Source organism: Pristis pectinata, chromosome 10, assembly GCF_009764475.1.
Source record: "Pristis pectinata isolate sPriPec2 chromosome 10, sPriPec2.1.pri, whole genome shotgun sequence".
NCBI lineage: Eukaryota > Metazoa > Chordata > Chondrichthyes > Rhinopristiformes > Pristidae > Pristis > Pristis pectinata.
The window spans coordinates 23,885,491-23,904,421 of NC_067414.1; the positions used below are offsets into that span (position 1 = coordinate 23,885,491).

General features: G+C 41.6%; 1 protein-coding gene across 1 annotated transcript; it reads left to right on the forward strand.

The window, feature by feature from the left end:
• Positions 1-11,716: 11,716 nt before the first annotated feature.
• Positions 11,717-12,243, forward strand: LOC127575186 (ferritin heavy chain-like). Its single transcript, XM_052024887.1, is given in 2 exon segments — positions 11,717-11,801; positions 11,804-12,243. Coding segments are annotated over 2 exon segments (525 nt in total).
• The last annotated feature ends 6,688 nt before the right edge of the window (positions 12,244-18,931 follow it).

Sequence of the window (18,931 nt, forward strand, 5' to 3'; positions counted from 1 at the left end):
GAGTGGTGTCACAACAACAACCTCGCACTCAAAATCAGCAAGACTAAGGAATTGATTGTGCACTTCAGGAAGGGGAAGTCTGGGGAACACGCACCAGTCCTCATTGAGGGGTCAGTAGTGGAAAGGGTGAGCAGCTTCAAGTTCCTGGGTGTCAACATCTCAGAGGATCTATCCTGGGCCCAACACATTGATGTAATCACGAAGAAGGCATGCCAGCAGCTCTACTTCATTAGGAGTTTGAGGAGATTCGGTATGTCACCAAAGAGTCTTGCAAATTTCTATAGATGCACGGTGGAGAGCATTCTGACTGGTTGCATCACCACCTGGTATGGAGGCTCCAATGTGCAGCATCGAAAGAGGCTGCAGAGGGCTGTAGACTCAGCCAGCTCCATCTCCATCAAGAAGGCGGCATCCATCATTAAGGACCCTCACCATCCAGGACACGTTACTACCATCGGGGAGGAGGTACAGGAGCCTGAAGACCCACACTCAAAATTTCAGGAACAGCTTCTTCCCCACTGCCATCAGATTTCTGAATGGTCCATGACCCCATTAACACTACCTTGTTATTCTTCTTTTGTACTATTTATTTATTTTTGTAACTTATAGTAATTTTTATGTCTTGCACTGTACTGCTGCCGCAAAACAACAAATTTTATGACTTATGTCAGTGAAAATAAACCTGATTCTGATCCTTCATGGTATGAGCAGGTGGTATGTACTGTCCACAATATATGACTAACACATGCTCCTATCATAAAGTCAAGATGCTTAGAGCATTCCTGTTCATTCCTTCTCCATTTTGAATTGTCCTGGGCCAGGGATTACTGTGCATCAATAAGCCTGTTACATTGTTCATATTTGGGAATGTCCTTGAAGTGATTTCTTTGTTTAACTGGAAATCTTGACCTATGATGCAGTTAGGTGTAGAGTGTCTGTTTCAGGAATCTGCTATCATGTATGTGGATGATGCAGTCTGCCCACAGGAGCTACAGGAGCTAGTTGAGTGCAATCAGAGCCTGGGAAAGCATAGTGACATAAGATTATCTCTCCTGCCAATGGATTTGGGGGATTTTGCAGAGGCAATATTGTGGTACTTGTCTAGTGTTTTGAGGTGATCATGGTCTTGGTCTTAGAACACTCACTTTGTCAGGTCATCAAAGGCTGTTGGGCACATTGGAAGCTGTGAAGAATTTCATCATCAATATCTGTCTTTGCTGAGAGGTATCCTATGTTGTGTAAAATTATCCATGTTCTCCCTCCTCTCAACATGGATTGTGATTGTTCTGAGTCTTTGTTGTGCAGCATGGCATATTGGTACAGTGATTTAGCCTTTTTGATATTTAGTGTAAGCCCCATCCTCTCATACGCTTCGGTAAAGGAGACAACAATATCCGGGGTAACAAACAATCTGCTGGAGGAACTCAGCAGGTTGAGCAGCATCTGTTGGAGGAAAGGAATTGTCAGCGTTTTGGGTCGAAACCCTGCAGCAACTTGTACTGATGCAGGGTTTCGACCTGAAACATCAACAGTTCCTTTCCTCTCACAGATGCTGCTCAACCTGCTGAATTCCTCCAGCAGATTGTTTGTTGCTCCAGTTTCCAGTGTCTGCAGTTCCTTGTGTCTCCAACAATATTAGGGGATCAGCCTCTGAATGCACATATTTATGAAAGTGTGATCATTGCACTGAAGGATGACATCATATGGACAATGGTACGTATAAACTGAAGTTCCAATTACTAGTGTCATAGCAACTTTTTTTTAATCATTCACCTGAGTGGGTAATTCACACCATACATCGTCGAACTTACCAAGAACATGAAGTGAATTATAAACAGAGTATGTGGATACAATGTACCCAGCAGTGATTTCTAAATCCAATATGAAAGGAAGTAATGTTGAATCTGCTTTTAAGAACTGAGGTGGGACAAGTAAGCAATGTAAAGAGAGGAATATCTTGAAACTAATGACATAATTAGGTTCAAAGTGAAAAATTAATTGGACACAGATACTTGACTAGAAATAAGCTAGTTTCAAGGAGCTAAAAATAGCTGCTAGCCCAGATAAAATGGAAAGAAAATCTGGCAGATAAGACCAAGGAAAAACAAATGTAACCTTTTCAGTAGGAGTGAGAATGAGCATGCTCTCATGAGGTATAGACGTAATGCAGGAAAAGCTGAAATCACTTATTGCTAAAGAGCCATTAAAATTAAAATGATATAAATGCATGGTATAAACATGGAGCTAATACAAACAAAAGAAATTAATAATGGGTATGAAAACAGATATAAGGGAAGACTGAAGCCACATATAAAGAGAAACAGGGGATTTACAGGCATAAAATTAATAAAGGAGAAGATGGAAGAAATTCAGAATGAGAAAAAGAATCTCTTGGAGTGGGCCGATATAGTAAGAGAGTGCCTGGCCTCAGTTCTTCACAAAATAAAGTTAAAATAAAATGTGAGGTTCATGAGGAAAAGGCAATAATTTGAGGCAAATTTATTAGATTTTGTTTAAGGAAATAATTGTGTTTTGATAAAGGAAATAGAGTGATTTGCCTGGATTTTCAAGGAAAATTAACCCCACTATAAATATTGATCAAGAGAGCAAAAGTAGAATAAGATAGTAAACTTACAATGGACTGCAAAAGCTTCTACAAATATGTCAAAAGTGGAATATTAATGAAATCGAGTGTGGGCCCCCTATAGTCAAAACCAGAGCATTCATAATGGGGACTGAGGAAATGGCAGAGCAATTAAGTGGAAGAGCACACAAGTAATTCTCCAGATAATGTAAGGGAACCAAGAATCTAATGAAGGTGAGGAATAAAGGAAATTTATGCTAGTATGTAAATAGTGCTGGAGAAATTAATGGCACTAAAAGCCGATAAATCCACAGTCTGATAATTTGCATGCCAGAGTATTAAAGGGAAAGTGGGCAAAGGAATGGCAGATGGAATTTAACTCAGACAAGTGCAAAGTAATGTAATTTAGGAAGTTAAACCAGGGCAGGACACTGGGGAATGTTGTAGAACAGAGAGACCTGGGGTACAGTACATATTTCTCTGGAAGTGGTTAAACAGGGCGGCACGGTGCCTAGCGGTTAGCGCGACGCTATTACAGCGCCAGCTATCAGGGATTGATTCTTGTCGCTGTCTGTAAGGAGTTTGTATGTTCTCCCGTATCTGCGTGGGTTTCCTCTGGGTGCTCCGGTTTCCTCCCACATTCTCAAAGATGTACGGGTAGGTTAATTGGGTTTAAAATGGGCGGCGCGGACTCGTTGGGCTGGAAGGGCCTGTTACCAAGCTGTAAATAAAAAAAAATTTTTAAAATGATGAAGAAGGCATATGGCATGCTTGCCTTCATTGGATGGGGCACCGTGTACAAGAATTGGGACATATTATAGCTGTATAGGACATTGGTGAGACTTCACCTGGAATATTGCGTGCAGTTCAGGTTGCTATACTACAGGAGGTGTGTGATTCAGCTAGAGAGGGTGCAGAAAAGATTCACAAAGATGTTGCCAGGACTGGGGTACTTCAGTTATTTTATTTTTTATTTTATTTTACAGCGTGGTAACAGGCCCTTCCAGCCCAACGAGTCCGCGCCGCCCATTTTTTAAACCCAAATTAACCTACCCATATGTTTTTGGAATGTGGGAGGAAACTGGAGCACCCGGAGGAACCCCACGCAGACACGGGAGAACGTACAAACTCCTTACAGACAGTGACGGGAATTGAACCCCAATTGCTGGCGCTGTAATAGCGTCACGCTAACCGCTACACTACCATGCCGCCCCTAACCGGATAAACTGAAAGAAAGCTGAGGGGTGACTTTATAGAAGTTTATAAAATCATGAGGGTCATAGACTAGGTGGATGGTCACAATCTTTTTTGCAGGGTAGGGGAGTCTAAAACTAGAGGGCGTAGGTTTAAAGTGAGTGAGGAAAGATTTTCAGAGGACCTGAGGGTCAAACTATTCACACAGGGGATGGTGGGTATATGGAAGGAGCTGCTGGAGAAAGTGATAGAGGCAGATACATTTGCAATGTTTATAAGACAGGAAAGGTTTAGAGGGATCTGGGCTAAATGCAGATAAATGGAATTGCTCAGCAAGGTACCTTGTCCAGCATGGATGAGTTAGGTTGAAGGCCTGTTCCCATGTCATATGACTCTTATGACTCCATGAATTGACGAGGTAACCACATCGTTATCTTCTTCCAGAATCCTATAGATTTTGAAATAGTTCCCACAGATTGGAGGGTAGTAACATGACTCTACCTTTATAAGAAAAGGAGAGAGAGAGAAAACAGGAAACTACAGACCTGTTGGCCTCACATGACGAGTAGGTAAAATGCTGGAGGCTTTTATAAAGAATGAGATAACAGGACACTTGGAAAGTGTCAGCCAAAGTAAACATGGTCAATGTGGATTTCTGGAAGGAAAATCATATTTGACAGAACTACTGGAGCTTAGTAAGGATGTAACAAGTTGAATAGATAAAGGAAAACCAGTGGATGTGATGTACTGGATTTTCAGAAGGACTTTGATAAGGTTTAATATAAAAAGTTAGAGCGTAAAATTAAAGCAGATGGTCTTGGAGGTAATGTATTGAAATGGATTGAGAATTGGCTGACAGACAGGAAATGGAAGTAGAAATAAATGGGATTTTGTCAGGGTGGCAGGCAGTAACTAGTCGGGTACAGCAGAGATGGGTGCTTGTTCCACAGCCTAAAAGAGAAGACAGAGCAAGAAATTGTAGAGATTTAGGGAGGGAATTCCAGAGTTTATCGTCTTGGCAACTGGGATAGCAAAGTAAATTAGGGATGCAAAACAATAGCAGAATTGGAAGAACACAAAGAGACTTGTGCTCTTTGGAAACTTGGGCAGCCACAGGAATTTACACATATTTATTGTGCCCATGCAGTGGAAGCAGAGGATGCCTGGTGTAAGCCACAAAAGGTGCACACCACCTCAAAACTATTCATCTTTCCGTCCCCTCATGCACCCCTTGCCCCATCTGTGGAAGAGTTTGTGATTCCCACACTGGCCCCATCAGCCACCTCAGAACCCACAAAACTAGAGGGTCAAGAATAGCTGGCAAGTTGTTCTTGACCCCAAGAGATGACCTAAGAAGAAGATGTAAACTGGGAAAGGCAAGAGTTCTGACAAAGGGTCTGAGGCCTGAAACTCTGTCTGTGTTTTGCTTTTCACAAATGTTGCCTGACCTGTTCAGCATTTCCAGTATTTCCTTCTCTTGGTTAAAACCAGATAGAGATTTTGAACCAAGGATTCTGGACTGATGGCTAGCATAGTTCAGTAATCACAGGGCAATAGGTTAGCATATTATTCTGAAAGGGAAACTGTTACAGTAAATAGGCCTTAATCTACATTAGCAGAAGGGTAAAGAGTAGAAACTAGGGGCATGGTTGGTGAAACAGGCTGGATCCTGCATTGAACTCACTATTAAAAGAAATGGATGTTCTTTTCCTAAGGACATCCAACTTTATCATAGAAAGCATGATCCTTGTGGCCAAAGAGACAGGATTGTCAAATTCTTCTAATTTGCTGGATTCTCCATGTGACCATCATTGATATTTACGTGCATCTAAAAACACCAGTGAACACAACACATTTATCAGCAGGCAACATTTCCTTTTGCTAGATATACAATGAACACAAAATGCTGGAGGAACTCAGCAGGTCAGGCAGCATCTATGGAGTGAAATGAACAATCAACGTTTTGGGTTGAGACCAGATTTCCAGCATCTGCAATCTCTCTTGTGTCTTCTGCTAAATATACAAATTGCCAACAAATCCCATTAAAAAATCTAAAACATACTGTATATTCTGCAAATTAAAGAAGCTGTCACTATCTCATCCTTCTGCACTTCAACACCTACAAATTATTTAACTTGAAGGAAAAAGGAGGTGGATGTGATAACAAGTTATGGCCAGAAACCATTGTTGACATTATGTCATTATTGACTGATATGATGAATTTGAATGTCAGAATGGCTCAAGTGGCTCAGATATTATTGAGATCATGTCAATTCATGAAAATTCTACCCCCCAAAAAACTATTAAATTTTCATTCAACAATAACAAAGTAAACCTCTTATTCATCAGGTTTCATGGGTATGTAAAGATTTCTCATGGGTTGTACCACTTTCTAACACCCTGATTTACCATGTGAGATTGTTCCAGAAAATCTCAGATTGAATTTGCAAGAGGAAGAAGGATCATAAATTAAGCCAATCTTATGGTTCCCAGAAAAGTTGCATTAATTGAGGTTTATTTCACTGCTTTCTAAAGGACGCAGCTATGTGCAAACTGGTCACTTTATTTGCCTGCATTATAGCAGAAGTAAATAGTGTGACGTGCTCTAAGACATTTCTTGTGGATGCAATAAAACACCATGCCCTTGAATGTCCACAGAGTTTTGTGATCTGCAGCCAACAAATGACTGGTTATGTGTTTAATATATTGTGAATGTTCAACTTTAGATTAAAGAAAGTGTGGTAAGGTAATCAATTGTATTAATGTGTTATATTTATACAAGATCACTTTGCAATGGATCAATTGCACCAACATGATTGACTTTGGATTTATTTAAAATCATATTCCCTTATATGATTTGAATATACCGGTAGTAACTTAAAGTTAAGTGGATGGTTAATGTAAGGCATTCAACAGATTCGAGCCATTCTGACATTTAAATTCATCATATCTGTTTTGTATTTTAACTCCATCTAGCTCTCTTGCTGAACACCTCATCTAACCAAAATTTGTCGATGTCCATTTGGACATCTCAATTTAATTAACCACATCATCTTTGAGTAAGATTGTACCAGCTGTCCCCTCCACCACTATCAATGCAGCCCTCACCCGCATCTCCTCCATTTCCTGCACTTCTGCCCTCACCCCGTCCCCCCACCCAGCATAACAGGGATAAGGTTCCCCTTGTCCTCATCTGTCACCCTATGAGCCTCTACATCCAACACATCATTCTCTGCAACTTCCATCATTTCCAATGGGATCGCACCACCAGGCACATCTTCCCCTCCCCTCTCTGTTTTCCGCAGTGATTGCTCTCTCCAAAATTCCCCTGTCCACTCGTTCGTCACCACTGATCACCCTCCAGGCACTTATCCCTGCAACTGTGCAAAGTGTCACACCTGCCACTACACCTCCTCCCTGACCACCATTCAGGGTCTTAAACAGTCCTTCCAGAAGTGGCAGCACTTCACCAGCGAATATATCGGTGTCATTTATTGCATCTGGTGCTCCCAGCGTGGCCTCCTTTACATCGGTAAGACCCGACGCAGATTGGGGGACTGCTTCGTTGAGCATCTTTTCTCCATCTGCCGCAACAGCCAGGATCTCCCGGTGGCCAGCCATTTTAATTCCACTTCCCATTCCCACACTGACATGTCTGTCCACGGCCTGTTCTACTGCCACATTGAGGCCAGATGCGGATTGGAGGAGCCACACCTCATATTCCACCTTGGTAGTCTCCAACCTGATGGCATCGACATCAATTTCTTGAACTTCTGGTAACGACTCCCCTGTTTTGCTCCCCCCCTTTGTTGTCCCTCATTCCTTTGGCCCCTTCATCCCTTCTCTTTCCCCTCCCCCACCCTCATGACCTGCCCACCTGCTTCCCTTTATTCCATGGTCTACTGTCCCCTCCTGTCAGATTCCTTCTTCTTCAGCCTCTTGCCTCTTCCACCTATCACCTCCCAACTTTTCACATCATTCCTTTTTACCCCCCCCCCACCCACCTACCTTCCTCCTTCACCTGAATTCACCCATCACCTGCCAGCTTGAGCTCCTCCCCCTCCCCCTATCTTCTGGCTTCTGCCCTCTTCCTTTCCAGTCCTGGTGAAGAGCCTCGGCCCAGAGCGTCGACTGTTCATTTCCCTCCATGGAGGATGCCTGACCCGCTGAGTTCCTCCAGCATTTTGTGTGCATTGCTCCAGATTTCCAGCATCTGCAGTCTCTCTTGTGTCTGTAATACCCTTTATTGCTGTTTCCTCCGCTAATGGCCTAACCCTAAATTTTAAAATTATGTATTGGTATTGTTATTGGTTTATTATTGTCACTTGTACCGAGGTACAGTGAAAAGCTTGTCTTACAAACCAATCATACAGGTCAATTCATTACACAGTGCAGTTACATTGAGCTAGTACAAAGTGCATTGATGCAGTACAGGTAAAAATAGTAACATTACAAAGTAAAGTGTCACAGCTACAGAGAAAATGCAGTGCAATAAGGTGCAAGGTCACAACAAGGTAGGTCGTGAGGTCATAGTCCATCTCATTGTATAAGGGAACCGTTCAATAGTCTTATCACAGTGGGGTAGAAGCTGTCCTTAAGTCTGGTGGTACGTGCCCTCAGGCACCTGTATCTTCTACCCGATGGAAGAGAAGAGAAGAGAGAATGTCCTGGGTGGATGGGGTCTTTGATTATGCTGGCTGCTTCACCAAGACAGCGAGAGGTAAAGGCAGAGTCCAAGGAGGGGAGGCTGGTATCCGTGATGTGCTGGGCTGTGTCCACAACTCTCTGCAGCTTCTTGCGGTCCTGGGCAGAGCAGTTGCCGTACCAAGCCGTGATGTTCTGGACTCTCCATCTACTCTATCAAATACTTTAATCATCTTAAGGACTTCAAATTGATTATCTATTAACCGTCTATATTCAAGTTAATACAAGCCTACCTGGACATAAGATGAGTTGGGCTGAAGGGCCTGTTTCTACGCTGTATGACTATGACTCTATAACAGACCTTTTCAGTCCTGTACCATTCTGGTGTATTATGCTATATGCTTTCCAAGGCATATAGGTCACTGTATCTTTGCTGAAGTGCAGTGACCTGAGTGAATACAATATTTGAGATGAGATCTCCAGAGTTCTGCACAGCTATAACTTCCACCCCTTCATTTTCCCTGGCCTGCACATTTAATGCAAAGTCATTATCAGAATCAAAATTATTATCACTGACTTAGAAGATACAAAATTAGTTGTTTTGCAGCAGCAGTACAGTGCAAAGACATAAAATTACTATAAATTGCAAAAATAAGTAAATAGTGCAAAAAATGGAATAACAAGGTAGTGTTCATGGGTTCATGGATCATTCAGAAACCTGATGGTAGAGGGGAAGAAGCTGTTTCTGAATCATTGAGGTGTTTCTCAATTGTTGAATCATAAAGTGATATTACAACACACATCCAGTTCGACAATGCTGAAAATAGCCCTGTATATATTATTTACCTGCAGCCAAAGTAGTATTAAAGAAGAATGCAATCTTGCACCTTTGAACTAACCAAATCCTGACTCTTCCCACTAAACAAACAGTTTAGTTCACAATTTCATGTTTATCTACATATTGAATGTTCCATTTCATCCTGTTACCTGCCACCTTTTCAATTCCCCTTCCACTCTGAACTGTCTATCAATGGCCTCCCACATTGCTATAATGAGGCCCAATGTAAGCCTGAAGAACTCTTCTTCTGATCGGGCACGTTGCAGCCTTCCAGACTCAATAATGAAGTCAATAGTTTCAGGTAATTCACTCTTTCTGTTTGTTTCAGATATGGCTACTTACACTTTACATTATCCATCTGCAATATTGGCACAGCAGTCCCTACACTCTCCATTTCTCAGTTTTACCTTCCTCTGTTTATACTATCTCTCTCTCTAACTGCCTTCATCTCACAGATTTTAAATTCCTTTGTTTGTGTTATCTCTCTCCAATGGCCCTCATTAATCCATCAACAAATGACTTGAACAGCTAATCACCCGACCCTACCATACCAGGGACATTCCCTTTGGGACATCCACTCCCCATCGTCTCTGAAACATGAAACAAACTTATTTACTTTCTTTTCCAGTTCTGACGAAGGGTCTTTGTTCTGAAATTTAATGTTCCTCCTCTTTCTACAGTTGTTGCCTGACTTGCTAATTGTTTCCAGCATTGTCTGTTTTTATTTTAGATTTTCAGCATCTGCAGTTTATTCTGACTACCTGTTCAGTATATCCTATTCTAGAACCTGTTGCGAAGGTTTTAGTTTGATATTCTTAATACAGCATGTGTAAGTCAACGTTATCCACAACTGTCTGAGTTTTTAATTAATGAAAGGAATACTTTAAAACAATAGCTTAACGGTTACACATGAACTGTTGCCTTAGTGAACAATGGATATAGTTAGCAACCCAGAATGTTCTGTCTGTGAACTCTCAAGTGAGCCATTCCAGTGATCTTTAGTTGAGTAACTGACAATGAGTCTGAACTTAATTCTAATTAACCAAATTGACTCATTTCTGTGCCATGAATTCTACTTGTCCAATGTTCTGGTTTACTAAACTGTCAAAGTTATGTTAATATTAACCGAGCACACTATTGAGGAAACCAGTACAACCATTTATACAGGTACACTCTCTTGTAAAATGTTCATATTTTTATTTGATTGTTTAATCCATATTGACCATTGTTTTGCATAGGACAAGGCACAGCAAATATGTTTAACTTATTCTTAAAGAAGAATTTTGAGGACAATTTAAAAACTTACAGGGTTACCATTTTGGAAAATGAAGTTAATGTGGGCGAATTACAAAAACAAAACAGAAATGCATTATTACTTTTACACAATAGGACCATATTTGGAAAATAAACCAATAGCGATGACCATGTGCTAATGCATTTTGATGGAAAGTATAAAGAAGCCACATATTCCTTGGAAAAATCAGTGTCCAAATGTCCGCAAACAACAGAGGAATTGGGTGTGTAGATACACAAATCATTAATATTAGTAAAAGTTAGGAAGGCTGTAACAAGCTAACAGAGCACCTGAGTTCATATTGTAAAGGAATGGAATTGAAAATCAGACAAGTTGTGCTAATTGTACATAAGTACCTGTAATAGAAAGCCCAGAAACAGGCTGTTGAACCTAACCACTTCATGTCCTTATTTATGCTTCTCCAAAACCTCTATCAATCAAACTCTGTCAGCATTACTCTCAATTTCCTTTTCTCTTAAATGCTTATATAGCCTCCTCTTAAGTGCATCTACATTATTTAAGAAGTATCTGGATGTATACCTGTGTGCAGAAGGCTCCGGACCAAGTACTGGTGAATGGGATTAGTGTTGATGGGTAATTGTTGATTAGCATGGATATCAGGGGCCAAAGGGCCTGTTTTAGAACATAGAAACATAGAAAAACCTACAGCACAATTCAGGCCCTTCGGCCCACAAAGCTGTGCCGAACATGTCCCTACCCTAGAAATTACTAGGCTTACCCATAGCCCTCTATTTTTCTCAGCTCCATGTACCTATCCAATAGTCTCTTAAAAGTCCCTATCGTATCCACCTCCACCACCGTTGCCGGCAGCCCATTCCAAGCACTCACCACTCTCTGAGTAAAAAACTTACCCCTGACATCTCCTCTATAACTACTCCCCAGCACCTTAAACCTATGTCCTCTTGTGGCCACCATTTCAGCCCTGGGGAAAAGCCTCTGACTATCCACCTGATCAATGCCTCTCATCATCTGAAATACCTCTATCAGGTCCCCCCTCATCCTCCTTTGCTCCAAGGAGAAAAGGCCGAGTTCCCTGAACCTGCTTTCATAAGGCACACTCCGCCTTCCAGGCAGCATTTTTTTTTGAAAAAACTACTTTTATTTTGACTTAAGCAACCTTTTGTGTCAGAAGCAGTACAGGATGACTTCCCAAGTGCACCAGAATTACCACCAGGAATGCGAAGCCAGCATCAACTGGCAGATCAACATGGAGCTTTATGCCTCCTATGTCTGTCTATGTCTACTTACTTTGATCGGGATGATGTGGCGTTGAAGAACTTCACCAAGTTTTTCCAGGATCAGTCCCACAAGGAGCGGGAGCATGTGGAGAAACTGATAAGATTCCAGAACCAGCGTGGAGGATGTGTTATTCTCCAGGACGTTTCGAAACCTGACCGAGACGAGTGGAGCAATGGCCTCAAGGCTCTGCGGTGTGCCCTTCACCTGGAAAAGACCATCAACCAGTCCCTCCTGGAGCTCCACAAACTTGCCGCTGACAAGAATGACCCTCATATGTGCGACTTCTTGGAAACCCACTACTTGCATAAGCAGGTCAAGGCCATAAAGAAGCTTGGAGACATGATCACCAACCTGACTCACATGGGGGCACCCCAGAACGGCATGGTGGAGTATCTGTTTGTCAAGCATACACTGGGCGAGAGCAGCTAAATCACCAAACCTCAGGAAATCAGTGTGCCTATGTTTCCACTTTCAGTATTCTTCAATGCTTTTCTCTTGATAGTTTTTCAATCGTGAGTCTGTTTTGGTAATGTCATTGTTGAATTGGGTGTTAACTTGTTCGTGAATTAAGTGAAAAGCTAAATCTAATGTGAAACTTTTCGATCTTTGTATCTGGTTTTTAATTAAAGAAAAAAGACCAAGTTGTTGTTTTCTGTGCCATATGATTTCATAACTGAGAATAGACAATAGAAAATAGACAATAGGAGCAGAAGTAGACCATTCGGCCCTTCGAGTCTGCACCGCCATTTTGAGATCATGGCTGATCCTCAACAATCAATATCCTGTTCCTGCCTTGTCCCCATATCCCTTGATTCCCCTATCTATAAGAAACCTATCTAGCTCCTTCTTGAAAGTGCCCAGAGAATTGGCCTCCACTGCCCTCTGAGGCAGTGCATTCCACAAATTCACAACCCTCTGGGAGAAGAAGTTTGTCCTCACCTCTGTCCTAAATGGCCTAGCCCTTATTCTTAAATCATGCCCCCTGCTCCTGGACTTCCTCAACATCTGGAACATATTTCCTGTCTCTATCTTGTCCAATCCCTTAATAATCCTGTATGTTTCAATCAGATCCCCTCTCAATCTTCTCAATTCCAACATGTACAATCCCAGTCTCTCCAACCTCTCAGCATAAGACAGTCCCGACATCCCTGGAATTAACCTCGTAAACCTACGCTGCATGCCCTCTATAGCTTTAAGCAGAGAGCCAGAGGGAGAACAGTTCTTTTTATAATGCCGAAAGGGGAAGATATGTCTTGATGAGGTAACCACACTGAAGATGGCAGAGAGGATGGAAGGTTGGGTGGAAGGTGAGACAATGAACCCTATTCTTGTTCTGGGTGGGAGAAGAGGGGTGAGAGAAGTGCGGGAAATGAAAAAGAGATGGTCAAGAGGCATGTTGACTATGGTGGAAGACCAACCATGAATAAGGAAAAAGCAAGTCATCTCAGAAGCACTGGTCTGGAAAGCATTATCATCAAAATAGATATGAGAGAGTAGAAAATCAGAGAATGGGATGGAGCTTACTATGGGAAGTGTAGTCTGTGGGCTTGTAGTGGATGTTGTTCACTGACCTGAGACGGGTGTCGAGAAGTCAAGAAAGAGAAGGCAATAGTTAGAGATGGACCAGGTGAAATCGAGAGCAGGGTGGAAACTGGCAGCAATGTTAATAAGATTTTTGATATCTGTGCGAGAGCAAAAAACAATGAAATTGTGAATATACTGGAAAAGGAAATGAGGCAGGGGACCTGAATATAACTGAAACACGCACATAGATAATAAGTTTGAGAATGCAAAAGGGAGAGCAAGAATGAGATCCAATGTCTACAAGGAGTTGGCATGCAGGATGGATTAAAAGCAGAGGCACAGGGATGGAAAGGCAGCCAAAATTGTTACAACTGAGGTCCTGATATCCAGTAACATCGTGTAAAATGGTAACTATTGTAGCTGTTGTTAAAAATTCTTAGTTTTGCATTAAGTTTCATGTGAACTGTCTGGTTCACCAGGAAGATAGTGATCAAGAATATGTAATACATTGTATTCACAATTACAAAGACAATTATGATAAAGCAAGCATGTGTATGAAGTCTATATGAGGAAGTGATCCATAAGCATTATCAGTACCTGGACTGAATGTGGTAGAGATACAGTTTGCAATGAGGAGTCAATAAACAAAGATTTAAAGATAAATTTATAATTAGCGCAGTTTACAACTGTATACTTATGTAAATATGTAAGTGGTTGTATAAACTTATGTTTGTAAATATTTAAGTTTGTGTGGTGGGGAAACAGTGTGCCCTTTGAAAGTGTAAGTGCGCCGTTAAGGTCTGAGTGTATCATGTGCTTTGATTTTTGATATGTTACACAAGGTACTACCCATCAGATGAGAGCTTGCTGCCTTCAATAAGTTTTATAAATTGCTCTACCTTTGTTATTTGTCTTTTCCAGCAGCACTATTAAAGAACTTGCCGATGCTACATCTGCTGCCTGAACTTAACTTTTATGTATGCATAGGGGTGAATAAACTGACAGCATTCACCCAAAATGTGTTTGATGAGGTACTAAGCTGTGAGTAGGTCTCAGACCTACTGTATCCCAAAACCTGTCCTTGGAATGCCCTGACAGCACCATGGGATGGAAAAAGCTTTTCAACTGTTTGTAAATGTCTTTAATAATCACAGATGTTGAAATGAATAAAATTTAAATAATAAAAAAATTCTTTTGTTAAAATATAAATTAAATTAAAGTCACATTAGAACATTATTGTCTCACCCATAGAAGACAGGGGGTGATGGTAGATGGAGCATTTTCTGCCTGGAGGTCGGTGACCAGTGGTGTTCCGCAGGGATCTGTTCTGGGACCCCTGCTCTTTGTGATTTTTATAAATGACTTGGATGAGGATGTGGAAGGGTGGGTTAGTAGGTTTGCTGATGATACAAAGGTTGATGGTGTTGTGGACAGTGTAGTAAGTTGCTGTAGATTACAACAGGATATTGATAGAATGCAGACCTAGGCTGAGAAATGGCAGATGGAGTTCAACCTGGATAAGTGTGAAGTGATATACTTTGGGAAATCGAATTTGAAAGCAGAATACAAGGTTAATGGCAGGACTCTTAGCAATGTGGAGGAACAGAGGGATCTTGGGGTCCACGTGCATAGGTCCCTCAAGGTTGCCGCACAGGTCGATAAGGTTGTTAAGAAGGCATATGGTGTGTTGGCCTTCATTAGTCGGGGTATTGAGTTCAAGAGCCGCGAGGTGATGTTGCAGATCTATAGAACCGCAACATCACCTCTATAGGTGGTGGGTGCATGGAATGCACTGCCAGCAGAAGTTGTAGGGGCAGATACATTAGGGACATTTAAGAGACTCTTAGATAGACACATGAATGATAGAGAAATGGGGGGCTATGTGGGAGGGAAGGGTTAGATAGATCTTAGAGCAGGATAAAATGTTGGCACAACATCATGGGCTAAAGGGACTGTACTGTGCTATAATGTTCTATGTTCTAACAACTAATTAAGTAATTGAAATAAAGTGAAATAAGTAAGGCATGTACCTGCACTTACCTTTTTTCCACACGATCAGCAATCACATTAAAATATATAGGTTTGCTGTTTGTGCACCAGCCCTCCCTGGTATAGTGCTGAAAAGTGCATCCAAACCAAGAAGTTACTGCACCAGCACCAGACGTTCAGGATGTCTTTGACGTCCATGTTTGACTCTGTGAGTGCAGAAGTCCAAGACTTCCTGACACATGAATGGCTGATAGCCAACAGCTCTGGAAAAATCTAGCTATCAGGCAGCACGATTTGGTCCAATAAATGGCGGGATGCTGAAAAGTGTGGAGGAACAAGAGGGATCTTGGAGCACATACCCACAAATAACTGCATGAAACAGAACTAGACATGGTGACTGAAAGCATTTACAATATTATCCAAGGCACAGAGTACAAGAGCAGAGAGATTATGCTGGAATTGTAGTTAGGCCACGGCTGGAGTACAGTTTTACAGTGTGCAGTTCATAGATGAGGTGCAAAGGAAGTTGAGGAGAAATTCAATTAAGGTGTGTAAAATTATGAGGGGCATAGGTAGAGTGATTAAAAATAAACTGATTGTATTGGCAGAGATAACTATAAGAAGGGGCCATAGATTTAAAGTCATTGGTAAATAGATGAGGGTAAAAGTGAGGAGAATAGTTATTTCAGCAAGAGGTGATGGCAATCTGGAATTAATTGGCTGAAAGGACGACAGAGGTAGAGGTCTTCATTATACTTAAGAAGAATTTTGATGTGCATCTGAGGTTTTACAACATACAAATGAAAAATGGGATTTAGCTGGATTAACATTTTTGACTTCAAAAGACATAAGGGGTTAAATTGCCACCTGCTATACTGTGATTCTACAATAAACTGAAACCCATTGTTTATTCCACCTTTAAGATAACTTAGGCAACTATAGTGCTTTATATAATCATTTTTTCACTGGATCATGATAAAACATTTAATGACTGTCAGATGCTTCACAATCAAGAGATATCTATGTAACAATAAGAGTTTGCATTTCCCAATATACTTTCTTTGTTGAACAAAAGTGCAAATAAAATGCTAATATCTCTGGAGTAAGAAGTCATTGATATCAATTTATCTAGCCATGTCCCAGTAAACTGGCCAAAAAATGTTAACTTTCACACACACAGGTGATCAAAACAATGTATTAGTGTTTTCAGAGAAGCTGTCGATCTATTCTACTCAAATATACCAAGTAGCTAACATACTGGAACCTTTTTATGTTAGTGGGTTTGATATATTGAAGTGTGTTGATATTTTAAAGATCAAGTAAGTTGGGTCTGAGAGATTTTCAGGGTTATGATTCCTTTTCTCTTTTTGATATAAAAGCCTTCTGTTGTACCTGGTAACAACAGGTTGCACCTGAACTGGAGGGGAACCAATATCCTGGCAGGGAGGTTTGTTAATGCTACTGGGGGAGGTTTAAGCTAGCTGTGCAGGGGGATGGGAACCAAAACAACAGGTCAGTAAGTGAGGGAACGAGCAGGAGGGCTGATGTCAGGGAACGTAGTATTAGGCAGATTTCTGATAACAGATGTGATGGGATGAATGGTTTGAAGTGTTCGTACTTTAATGTTAGGAATATTATGGGCAACAGTGATGAACTCAGAGCATGGATCAGTACATGGAACTATGATGTTGTGGCCATTACAGAGACTTGGTTGAGGGAGGGACAGGAATGGGTGATCGATGTACCAGGATTTTGAGGTTTTAAGAAGAATAGAGAGGGGGGCTAAAAGAGGGGCAGAGTTGCAATGCTAATTAGAGATAATATATCAGCTGCACTCCAGGGAGACATTATGGAGGGCCCGGACACAGAGTCTGTATGGGTAGAACTCAGGAATAGGAAGGGTGCAATCACTCTCTTGGGGGTGTACTATAGACCTTCCAATAGCCACCGGGACATTGAGGAACGTATATGAAACAGATTGGGGAAATGTATAAAAATTACAGCATTGTAGTCATAGGAGACTTCAACTTCCTGAATATAGATTGGGATCTTTTTAGAGCAGAATTTGTTAGCTGTATCCAGGAGGGGATCTTACATCAATATGTTGACTGTCCCACAAGGGGAGTGGCTATTCTGGACCTGGTGTTGGGTAATGAGCCTGGCCAGGTGACTCACCTGTCTGTGGGTGAGCAATTGGGGAACAGTGATCACAGCTCATTAACTTTCAGGATAGCTATAGATAAGGATAGGTATGGGGCTAGCGGGAGGGTTTTAAATTGGAGCAGGGCTAATTACGAAGGCACATGGCAGGAACTAGGTAGAGTAAACTGGGAACACCTTTTTGCTGGCAAGTCCACATCAAACATGTGGAAAGTGTTTAAGGATCAAATTCATAGGGTACAGGATAGGTATGTATTGATTAGAAGGAAGGACATGAATGGCAAAATAAGGGAACCTTGGATGTCCAGAGAAGTAATAAACTTAGTCAAGAAGAAAAAGGACAAGTATGTAGAGCTTCAGAAGTTAGGATCAGATAGAGCACATGAGGACTATAAAGAAGCTAGAAATGTACTCAAGAAAGGAATTAGGAAAGCCAGGAGGGACCATGAAAAGTCCTTAGCAAGTAGGATTAAGGAGAATCCAAAGGCATTCTATACCTACGTAAGGAATAAGAGGATAATGAGGGAGAGAGTAGGACCACTTCAGGATAAAGAAGGAAATCTATGTTTGAATGCAGAGGATGTGGGTGAGGTCCTGAATGAGTATTTCTCTTCGGTATTTACCCAGGAAAGGGACATGCAGGATGCAGAAATTGGAACTGAGGGTGGAAACATGTTAGGGCATTTAGAGGTCATGGAGGAGATAGTGTTAAGTCTCCTAAACAGTATTAAGGTGGATAAGTCCCCGGGGCCCAATGAGATATACCCTAGGTTCCTGAGGGAGGCAAGAGAGGAAATTGCTGGGGCCTTGACCAGTATTTTTGTCTCCTCTTTGACCATGGGTGAGGTCCCGGATGATTGGCAAGTGGCTAATGTTGTTCCTCTATTTAAGACAGGAACAAGGGAAAATCCGGGGAACTATAGACTGGTGAGTCTCATGTCAGTTGCAGGGAAATTGCTGGAGAAAATTCTTCGGGATGGGACATACGAACATCTGGAATCCAATGGCTTGATTAGGGAAAGCCAGCATGGATTTGTGCAGGGCAAGTCTTGTCTTACTAACCTGGTTGAGTTTTTTGATAAGGTGACGAGAGAGATTGATGAAGGCAGAGCCATGGATATCATCTATATGGACTTCAGTAAGGCATTTGACAAGGTCCTACATCATTGGTTAATCAAGAAAGTTCAGATGAATGGGGTCAGTGGAGAATTGGCTGTGTGGATCCAGAACTGGCTTGCCCCTAGAAGACAGAGGGTGGTGTTGAAGGGACTTAATCGAGCTGGAGGCCTGTGAGTAGTGGTGTTCTGCAGGGATCTGTACTGGGACCTCTGCTGTTTGTGATGTACATAAATGACCTGGATGAGTATTTTGATGGGTGGGTTGGTAAGTTTGCAGATGATACCAAGATTGATGGAGTTGTGAATAGTGTAGAAGACTGGTGATG